The 11,178-nt window shown below is 45.8% G+C and overlaps 1 protein-coding gene and 1 pseudogene across 6 annotated transcripts in view; one reads left to right on the forward strand and one right to left on the reverse strand.

Annotated features, from left to right (window-relative positions):
• Nucleotides 1-3,746: 3,746 nt before the first annotated feature.
• On the reverse strand, nucleotides 3,747-4,508 carry LOC101588575 (annotated as a pseudogene).
• Nucleotides 4,509-7,514: 3,006 nt separating this feature from the next.
• Nucleotides 7,515-11,178, forward strand: part of Gspt1 (G1 to S phase transition 1) — a 54,289-nt gene continuing 50,625 nt past the window's right edge. For 5 of the 6 annotated variants that reach the window (XM_023704387.1, XM_004644225.3, XM_023704385.1 and 2 more), the window contains exon 1: nucleotides 7,564-8,235. In XM_023704387.1, coding sequence (XP_023560155.1) covers nucleotides 7,899-8,235 — 337 coding nt within the window. In that variant the 5' untranslated portion in view covers nucleotides 7,564-7,898. The other variant, XM_004644226.3, reaches the window with a different exon arrangement.

Below are 11,178 nucleotides of genomic sequence, written 5' to 3' on the forward strand. Positions count from 1 at the left end.
AAAAAAAAAAAAAAAAATCTTAGGTAGAGTCAGGAATGGTGGTGCATGCCCGTATTCCCAGCAGCTGGGAGGCTGAGACACAAAGATTGTCATGAGTTCAAGTCCATCCTGGGCGACATAGTGAGTTCAAGGATAGCTGGACCTCAGCGCAAGACCCAACCCTATCTTGAAAAATAAACTAAACCAAACAAACAACCAAATAAACAACAACAAAACAAAACACCCTAAAACCAAACAAACCAAAAAAGTAAAATAAAACAAGCCTGATACAAAAAGTCACTGTGATATATGCTAAGCAGTAGATATTTGATCTCTGTCCCCTATTTTTAGCATAGGGTCCCTAAAGCCCTTGGAAGTTACTGGGTGTTTGTTTAAGAAAGGCCTAGACTGGGCTTGAGCTCCCCAGTCCTTCAAAGTGGTGGATTTATGGGTGGGATTACCAGGGTGGACCTCTACTCCTGATTCTGAGGTAACTCTTGATGAGTTTGAGACAGGAGGGGAAAAGGCAGGACTTTGAAGCAATACCCTGAAAGGGAACAAGCAGACAGCTGCAGCCTTTAGCGATAAGAGGGTAAAGTAAACCAAGCTGTTAATTAAGACAGCAAGCTGCTGCAGCCCTCGAGATAAGAAGGTGGAGTGAAACCCCGTGCAAGCAAAGATAACCGCATCCATCTGACCTGACCACGAACTGACCTAAACTGCATTATACCTTCATCACAATGCCTTTTCCTAATAAAGCCTCTTGCTGGAGAGGGGACAGAGCACATAACCCCCCTCTGAACTGTGTAGTAATTAAGCTCCACTCTGTCCAGAGACCCTGCCCTTTTGAAAAAAAAAAAAAAAAAAGCCACAATTAACTAGTGGCATTCTTTTGGGACCCCTTAAAGATGTATATATTCCTTGTTGGGGGCCTACGGAGTAGCCAATTTCCCTCTTTGCCTACAGAACAGCTAATTTTCTTTCCTTTGTATAATAAACTTTCATTTCTTGTGGACAAGAATCCATATGTAATGTGGATAAGGACTGATGCTGGCCAGTGACAGGTTCCTGGATGTGGCTGGTCATCAGAAAGGCCAAGCCTTGTTTAGAAACATGAAATTTTCACCCCCTGCCCCACCCTCAGCAGGTGTGAGGGCTAAAGCTGGGAGTTACTCAGTGAAACTCCCATTAAAACCCAAGAGGTCAGGATTCTGAGAGCCTCTCTGCTTGCCTTCTATATCCTTTAACAGGCTTTATGACAAGTGGGTGAAGGTAAGCAGTATTCCCTGCAAGATCTGTAAATCATTCTAGAAAATTATGTAAACCTGAGGAAAATGTGGAGGGAGCTCCCAGTTTATAGGTGGTGGGTTAGAACACAGACAACAACATGGGACTTGATTTTTTCTCAATTTTTATTTGATTGTTTTTTTTTTTTGTTTTTATTTATTTATTTATTTATTTATTTATTTTTTATTACATTTATTTATTGTGTGTGTGTGTGGCCAGCTCAGCCCACCAGGGGGCGGGGCTGGCTGGCATGTGGTGCTGGGGAATTGAACCGCAGTCCCTGTGCTTTGACAAGCTTGTTTCAAGTAGGTGCTTTAGACCACTGAGCCATCTCTCCAGCCCCATGATTGTTTTTTTGAGACAGGGTCTTACTTCATAGTTCAAACCGGCTTCAAGCTCATGGCAATCCTGGAAAGTTCTGGGGTTACAGCCAGCATCGAGCCTGGCTTCAGATTTTTATTAGTACATGTTTGCAGTACATAACTTTTTTTTTTTTTTTTTTTTTTTTTTTTGCAGTACCAGGGATTGAACTCAGGACCTTGCATTTGCCAGGCAAGCGCTTATGCTACTGAGATATGCTATCTTCCCAGCCCCCCCAGTACATAATTATTAGAGCAGCCAAATAGCTCAGTGGATTAAAACACCTGCATAGGCAGATGCAGGGGACGAGGGTTTGATCCCTAGGCCTGCCATGCAGGACCCTGCCCCCATGGCGATTGAGGCTGGGCGTGGTGGTGCACGACTATAATCCCAGCGCTTGGGAGGCTGAAAACAGGAGGATCACTATGAGTCCAATCTATATAGTGAGACCCTGTGCTAAATACAAAACAAAACAATAAAAAACTCAATTATTACATTCTTTATAGGGGACTTGCTATTGACATCTGAAGTGGGGTAGTTTTTCTGGGACTGCGCTTGGGCTGGGTACTTGGGGATTGAATCCATGGGTGCTCTGCCACTGAGCTATATCCCCAGCCCTACACCCTTTTAAATGTTTTAATGTTGAGACAAGGTCTTGGCAAGTTACCCAAGCAGGGATTATATTTATGATCCTCCTGCCTCAGCCTCTCTCAGTGCTGGGATCACTGGCCTATAACACTGCAACTGGCTAGAACTGAGCCTTTATCCTGTGGGGTTTGTACTAACTACAGTCATTGAGGGAACTGAATTAGTTTATAACATATCCTGTCAGTGTCCACTAAAGAGCTGGTTGTTGGAGAGAAACACCCACCCACAGTTTTGTGTTGAGCAGCAAGTTATGTGTGAAAGGAGAGAAATGCTTTGTTATTTTCTGCCTCAGTCACATACTGTAGGATTATATTTACACAAAGTGCCCAGAATAGATACATCCTAGTGATTAAAAGCAGATTAGCAGTTACCAGGGGCAGGGTAAAGAAAGAAAAGGGGAACCCTACATAATGGTTACACCCCACATTTACTGGGGGGGAATTTTGTGTGCTACAATTGGAACCCAAGCCCTGGCACATGCTAGGCAAGCATCCTACTACTGTGTTATATTCCCAGACCTCAGTTACTGTTTAATATGTATCTTTTCACACTTTACAAAGTGTTATACAGTCCGAAGAGATACTTATGTTTCTTTCTCTCCCAAGCTTTAGTGAAAGCATCAAGCATGGAAATGAATAGGAATTTCAGATCTTGATAAGCACAGAGACAAAACTAAGCGGGGCCAGGAAATAGGGCCTTGGTAAAGGTAGGGGAGGCTTCTACTGGGGGTGGGTGTTTCTCTCCAACAACCAGCTCTCTAGTGGACACTAACAAGATATGCTAAAAGCGTGGCAAGCATGAGAGATGGACAGGTGAGGCGATGGATAGCAAAGAGCTGCAGGTGAGAATACCAGAGCAGAGAGGTAGAGAGAGAAAGCTAGGGAGAGGAGAAAGCTAATGTCTTTAAAGAAACAGTACTCTACTAGGTGTACTGACCCACTCCATATCCTACACGTAGTAGACGTGTGGTTTTCTCAGTACGTGCAGATTGGTTACAGGAAGCCCTCACCCCCATACCAAATTACAGATGCTCACATCCCCTATATAATATGGTGCAATTTTATATATGAAATACACAAATTCTCCCATATGCTTTTTTTTTTTTTGCGGAACCGGGGATTGAACTCAGGCCCTTGCGCTCGCCAGGAAAGTGCTTACCCCCATATACTTTTTTTTTTCCATAATTTTATTGAGAGACGAATAGCAATGAGACAGTTTCAAACCAAATTGGTATGACAGTTCCAATAATGAACACATTGCATACTGTCTTCCTAGTGGTTATTTGCTGTAGAAGATGCGGACATGATATCCTATTTACAAACACCATTAGAACAAATCCCTCTATTCATTAAGAGAATGTAACTATATATCTATCCTAACCACTTTGAATACACAGATACAAAATGGACGTTCATCTGTATCCCCCTCCCCCTTTTTTTTAGGAAGTCAGATCTAATTTATTTGTTACTTAATCATTTTACTTTTGTTTTGTTTTCCTTCTGACTGGACTCAGACTTGGAATAGCTGCTCTCAGAGAGGACAGCCTGCGACTCTTGGCAATGGGCTGGTGGCGTTTCTCTTTGGCTTCCTTCATTCTCTTGGCCAGAAGTTTAGCATACTCTGCAGCCTCCTTGTTTCTCTTAGTGCACTACTTCTTCAGTGCAATATGGCGGCGTTTTTGTTGAAGGACACACGGAGTTACAAGTCGCTGTATCTTGGGGGCTTTAGCCCTGGGGTTTTTACCCTCCTTGTTCAAGGCCTTCCTGACAACATGCTGGCGGATGTCATCTTCCTTAGACTGATTGAAAAGTGCGAATTCTGCTAGCTGTTTTGGGGCCTGGGCGCCGAGGCACGGTGGTATCAGTCAACCCAGGAAAGTCCTTCTCTCCTTTCTTTACAATAACCAGATTGAGAACGCCGAGGTTGGCATCCACAGTGCAGCCTCACGCGGACTGACGCTTTCTCTCCTTGGCTCTCCTCGGTTGGTAGCAAGAGTGCCCCTTACTCAGCAGCAGGCGCATGGCCACGGGTGAGGACGCCCTGCTTCATGGAGAAGCCCTGCTTGTCGTTCCCACCGCTGATTCGGACCACATAACCTTCCACTCTTCACTCAGGGCGTCAGCGGCCACTTCTGTGGCCATACGCTTCTCGTAGAACGTGCGAAGCTTGAGCTGATCATCGACCTCGATGAGTTTCTGGCAGCCAGTGGCTGGGAACGAGATGTTCCGCTTCATCTCAGAGTTACTTCTCCTATATATTTAAATCATCTCTAGTTAATTATAGTTAATGTGATGTAAATACTATGTAAATAGCTGTCCCACTAGGGCTGGGGATGTTACTCAGCAGAACAGCACCAGCCTGGCAAGTGCGAGGTCCAGAGTTCAATTCCCAGTACCCAACCCCCCCCAAAAAAGTTGTCACACTGTAGGGAAAAATGGCAAGAAAAAAACTGCATGTTCAGTAGAAGTATACATTTTATTTTTATTTTTTGTGGTGGTGGGGATTAAGCTAAGGACCTCACACATGCGAGACAGGAGCTATGTCAGAGCCCAGCGACACAATCTTTTGTTATTTTTTTTAGCGATACTAAGGCCCAAACTCATGGCCTTGTATACACTAGGCAAGTGCTCTATCACCAAGCTACATGCTCAGTCCTTTTAAAAGTTATTATTGGGGCTGGTGAGATGGCTCAGTGGTCTAAAGCACCTACTTAGAACAAGCTTAGCAAAGCACAGGGACCGTGGTTCAATCCCCCAGCACCACATGCCAGGGGTGCTTTAGACCACTGAGCCATCTCACCAGCCCCTAAAAGTTATTATTATTATTATTTTTAAGTTATTATTCTTGGGGCTGGGGAGGTGGCTTAGTAGAATAAGTGCTTGCCTGGCAAGCACAAGGGTCTGAGTTCAGTCCCCGGTTCCGCAAAAAAAAAAAAAAGTTATTATTCTTTTGCCACAAATATTGTGCAGTTTATTAAGAAGTACAAATACCAGGACCTTGACTTACCAGGCTATCATCATCCAGAGTCCTAGCATAGCCCTAGGGTGTGGTGGCCCACATCTGTAATCCCAGGCTGAGGCAGGAGGATCCCTGCAAGTTTGAAAGTAGCCTGGGCTTCAAAGTGAGCTCAAGGCCAGCTCAACTGCATAGTGAAACACTACCTCAAAAATAAAATAAAATAAAATAAAATAAAATAAAAGTCCTAGGGTTGATACAGGAGGAAAATGTGGTTTCTAACAGAGACTCAGTTGTGTGTGTTGACATCTTCTCAGAAGTGGGTTGGAGAGTGTAAATCTTGAGTAAGAGGCATCTTGTTTCAGACATAATATAGTTTTTGTGGTTAAATCTTTTATTCACTAGCAATACATATCTTTCGGATGAAAGGAGCTATGATGTATTATTTATTTATTTTTGTGCCAGAGATCAAACTCAGGACGTTGTACTTCTCAGGCCTATGCTTATGCCACTGAGCCATCTCCCTGGCCAGTTTTTTGAAGGTAGGATCTCACTACATGTTGCAGGTTGGCTTTGAACTCACTTATGTCGCCCAGGCTGGCCTTGTACTCACAGCAATGTTACAGCCTCCTGAGTGCTGGGATTATAGGTGTGCTCCACCACACCCATTGGAAGCTATGCCTTTTATCATTTTATTCTTTTTTTTTTTTTTTTTAACATTTTTTGGGGGGGCCTGGGAGATGGCTCAGTAAGCACTTGCCTGGCAAATGCAAGGGCCTGAGTTCAATCCCCAGTTCCGCCAAAACACAAACAAACAAACACCTTTTTTTCCTTGCGGTACCGGTAGAGAGCAGCGGTTGAGTTCCATCGCCAGCGTGCTGTGCCTGTGCTGGCACTGTGCCCCCAACCCCCTGAGCTGGCGATTGAAGGCTGGGCATGGTGGCAGGCACCTGTAATCCTAGCGCTTGGGAGGCTGAAAACAGGAGGATCACTACAAGTCTGATCTATGTAGCGAGATCCTGTACTAAATACATAAAATAAAATGAAAATTCAGCTAGATGTGGTGTGCACACCTTAATCCCAGCACTCAGGAGGCTTGCCTGAGTTTGACACCAGCCAGGACTATAGCATGAGACACTCTCAACCTCCCCAAACTAAAATTCAGATCTACATCTATTTTTTTTTTTTTTTTTTTTTTTTGGTAAAAATCCAAGGTTAAGAAACAATAACTTTCTGTGTGTCTGTATTTTTATAATGTAATTTCTAGGCAGGTGTGATGCGTTGTATCTGGACTTCTTTCAGAGAAATATTAACTTGCTTTTCTCCTAATCATATGTTTTCCAACACTTTTTGTAAAACAAGGGGAAACTCCCTCCCACAAAGAATGTGCTTTTCTCTGCTTTGTACAGTTTAGAACTAAACGCAGACTGTTTCTCTTTGCTTTCTACTTTACCCAAACACAACCTGTGTGAGATGTGGTCATTAAAGAAAATGGGACTACTTCACCTAATGTCATATGAGAAAGAAAACTGGATGTACCAAAATAACCCCATTAGTTAGATGCAGGTTAGAAACATCATGGCTTATGACAAACCTCTGTTTAATTTGTAAGTCTCTTGGTAGGGAGGAGGAAGGAATGGAAAAATTTAGGTGAAGGCTTCTAATGAGTAGTCAAACAGACTGAGTCATTGAAACTTTCCAGTTAACAATCCCTTGTGCTTGGGCAGAACCTGGGCCCCAGCCCTTTATGAGGCACATTGCAGTTTAAGTTGTAACATCTCATGGTTTTATTGTCTTGTCTCCAAATGATAAAATGAAAGACATAAAATACAAGACGCCCTGCATGGGCTTTAAAATGTAGGACAAAATCTAGCTGGGGGAGGGGAGGAAAGCGGGGAGATGGAGAACAAGCTAGGGAGTGTGAGGCAGAGAAAGCAAAAAAGGTAGTGAAAAGGCAAAGGATCAGCAGGAGATAGGAGCTCCCTCCCTCCCCAGCTCTGCAGTTTTTCCTCGCCCGCAGCCCGAGTGGGAACTTATGGATCCCTGGTCCAGCCTTGACTTTCACCAGGGCCGGTCCCCGCCCCCACCCGGTGACAGGTGGGGCCGCGAAGCTGACACCACCTCTCCGCCGGTTTGCGCTGCCTGCTGGGAGGCAGACCGGCTTCCGGTTGAGCCGGCCCCTAAACTCCGACTCCCGTCGGCCCCCGGGCGGGGGAGGGAACCTGCGGCGGGGTCGCGCAGGCGCTGCCGGAACTCGTAGTTCAGCCGTCTGCCGTGCTCCGTAGCCGGAAGTGAGTGCGGAGAGGGTCGGAAACTACCAAGGCGAAGGTACGGGTTGTGGGGAGGGGGTCAGTCTGCGCCGGGCGTGGGGGTTGGCGGTGAGGTAGACGGCGGTGGTTGCGTTGGATGGGAGGAGATCCGCTCGCACACACGAGGAGGAGAAGGAGGCCTGAGCGCCCGCCGCCGCTGCTGCCTCCGCCGCCGACTGCCTTCGCGAGTGCCGAGTTCGCACTGGAGCCACCGCTGCGGCGACGCCGGAGATTGTGTCGCTAGGTGCTGGCCCTTCCGTCTCCGCCGTTCCTGGCCCAGCTCGGCCCGCTCCTCCCCGGCCGGACGCCCCCGCCTCCATTTCCCGCCCTCTCTTCACCACACACACGGCCCCCCCGATCATGGATCCCGGCAGCGGCGGCGGCGGCGGCGGGAGCAGCTGCGGGAGCAGTAGCAGCGACTCGGCGCCTGACTGCTGGGACCAGGCGGACATGGAAGCTCCTGGGCCGGGCCCTTGCGGCGGCGGCTCGGCGGTGGCGGCCGAGGCCCAGCGTGAGCACCTCAGCGCGGCCTTCAGCCGGCAACTCAACGTCAACGCCAAGCCCTTCGTGCCCAACGTCCATGCCGCTGAGTTCGTGCCGTCCTTCCTACGCGGCTCGGCCCAACCACCGCCACCCGCAGCTGGCGCCACGGCCGACGACAGCCACGGAGCGGGCAACGGCGCGGGAGGCCCCTTGGGTAAAGGGCTGGGGCATGGGGCAGCCGGGGTCAGGACGCGCGGCCCTGGGGCCGGTCGCACGTGGGGCGCTGACAGCAGCGGTGCCGGCCGGCCTGGGTGGAGTGGCCCGAGCCTTGGGCGGGCCTGCGGGGATGCTGGGTGTCGCATCAGGGTTCTGGCGGGGAGCGGGTGAAGCTTGTCCCTCCAAGCACCTCTGGAAGTGGGAACCGTAAGGGACAGAGGGGCTGCGGCGGTCAGTGCCACGAGGCCCATAAAGGACTACACATGGAGCTGGGAGGCAGTCGGAATCATCGGGTGGCTGTTGAGAGTCTAAGTGTTGGGGAGAACAAGTGCTCTAGTGGTCCCTTCGCCCGAGGCCTAGTCAGAGAGCTTCTTCTGTTGAAATTTCTACTATTAAAATTGTAATTGCGTTTCAAATGTCTGTGGCTCCGAACCGTCCTGAAGGAATCCCAGGATGCATTGCAGTCTTGTAATCGGCCAGAAACTGGTGTCCATCAATATATAGATTTTTTTTTTTTACCCTTAGCATTTGTATGTTTATAGAGTTCAAAAAGTTAAGATTACTCACGTGTGGTAGGAAACTACGTTGACTTAAGTACCATTTTTCTTGGTAGTTTTCTCCTTCGTTAATTGCACGTTTAGAATGTTCATATTTGTCCTCGTTCAGGTTTGGTATAAAATTCATTTTGTTTTCAAATGTTATTTATCTAATTCTATATCTTGAAACACTTGGAGAATTCCTTATAAAATTATGTAGTTGTCACTTGCCTTTTTACTTAGAGCAAGGAGACATTCTGATTTCAAGTAAGTTCAGCCTTTAAAGATCATCTGAGACTGCTTAAATGGTAGGTAGTAATGCTTTCAGGTGCTGATTTCGTAGGAATGTCAAAGGAGTGAACCTAAGTGTTCTCCCCGTAATTGGCCCTTATCTAGGGAATGATCGGCATTGTCTTGAAAAAGGAAGGAAAAGCTGAATATCTTTTATTTAAGGAGAGCACTCCTGGAGTTCAGTTTCCTCGCAGACTTGCTAGGATTTCTACAAGATGTAAAGGATGGATTTTGGAGAAATACTTTTATGAGGAATGTGTGTGAACACAGTTTGGGTTGGGTTGCTTTATTGACTTTGGTATTTTTATTTGTGTGGGTGTTTTTCTTTTTGAACAAGGAAGCTTAGCTTTTTTTTCGTTGGCTACATCAAACCATTTCAGCAACCTAAACTAGTCTACTTACCACTTTCTAAAAGTGTTTGTTTTAGTACCTTGTCCTGTAGATTCCTTTCAACCAGGCCTTTTCTTTCTTGTCAACCCCCTTTTGCCCTGCCCCCCTTCCTAGAGCCACCAGCATCAGTGTGACTAGACTTGGGACTCTTACAGCTTATCTAGGCATCAGCCAAGTCATCAAGCGATTCTGCTTATAGGGCCATGGTTTGCAATGGTCATTGTTGACTAGTTGTCACCTCTGATACAGTATTTTTTTTTCTCTTACTGATACTTATTAAATTGTAGTTTTAATGCTTTTGTCTGACTGCTAAAAGTTGGAGATAAAAATGAATAGGGGCTGGGTGTGGCCTTGCATGCTTGTAATCCCAGCACTCTGGGAAGCTGATGCAGGAGGATATCAAGTTTGAGCCCAGTCTGGGTGATTTAGTGAGACATTGTCTTAAAAAGAGTTAGAAATACAGCTCAATGTGAACACTAAGTTCAGTCTCCCAATAACGAAAAGAAAAAAAGTCCTGCTTAGGTTGTCTTAATTGATTTCTGGGGGCTTTTTTTTTTTTTTTTTTTTTGGTGGAACTGAGGATTGAACTCAGGCCCTTGTGCTTGCCAGGGAAGTGTTTATTTTATTGAGCCCCATCTCCCAGGCCCCTGGATGTCCTGTTTGGAAAGGAATAGATTTTCTACATTGATGTGTAGTTAGGTGGAACTGTTAGATTGTGTGTTCCAGGCCATTCAGGTCCATTTAATGCAATCAGCAGTGAACTATGCAGTATTTCAGAAAAAGCAGAGAAAAATTGGTTCCTCGTTTGTAAGTTGCAATATAACTACAATTTCCAATTTTTCTTGGAGGAACCACTTAGCAACTTTTTTGCAGTAGGGAAATGGACACTGGGTTAGGGATTCTTTTGTTAAGCTATAGTTGAAATGGTTTTTTGGGGGGGAGGCAGAACCGGGGATTGAACTCAGGCCGTTGCGCTTACCAAGCAAGAGCTTATTCTACTGAGCTATTCTCCCTGGCCCTGAGATGTATGTTTAAAGCACAAAAACTGTTGAAGGAACCTAGAGATCAGAATTCTAGAATAACGTACATTTAGATAGTATTGGGAATCAAACTATGGACCTCATGCTTGCCAGGCACATGCTGTGCCACTGAGCTAAATCTCCAGCCCTTTAAACTTTTTTTTGGTGGAACTGGGGATTGAACTCAGGCCCTTGCACTTGCCAGGCAAGCACCATACTGAGCAATCTCCCCAACCCCTAGAATAACTTTTTAAAATGCATCTTCCTAGAGTGAATTTTCATTTTTCTGAAAACAATTTAATTTGTCTTTTTTTTTTTTTTTTTTTTTTTTTTTTTTTAATGCAGTGCTACTGAGAGCCATCAGTAGAGCAACAAGCTTTTCTGGGGTGTCACCTTCAAGGGGAGGCTGCTGGTTGTACTTGTACCTGGCCATCCCAAGTGAGAAGTTGGGATTCTCTTTGAAAACTTAAAAATAAGGTTTCCAAAGAAACATTTAAGTCATTTAAGTGTAGTTCGCTGCAGAACCAAATAAATTTGGCCAAATGTTTGTTATTAAAATAGAAGACCCCAGATGAAGGAAAATGTTGGTGACAAAGCATAATGTATGCTACAACAAACATTGAGTTTAAGTTTGTACTTAGGGGCTGGAGAGATGGCTCAGTGGAATAAGTGCTTCCCTGGCAAGGACAAGGGCTCGAGTTCAGC

Source organism: Octodon degus, unplaced genomic scaffold (genome assembly GCF_000260255.1).
Source record: "Octodon degus isolate 3935 unplaced genomic scaffold, OctDeg1.0 scaffold00195, whole genome shotgun sequence".
In the NCBI taxonomy this organism is placed as follows: domain Eukaryota; kingdom Metazoa; phylum Chordata; class Mammalia; order Rodentia; family Octodontidae; genus Octodon; species Octodon degus.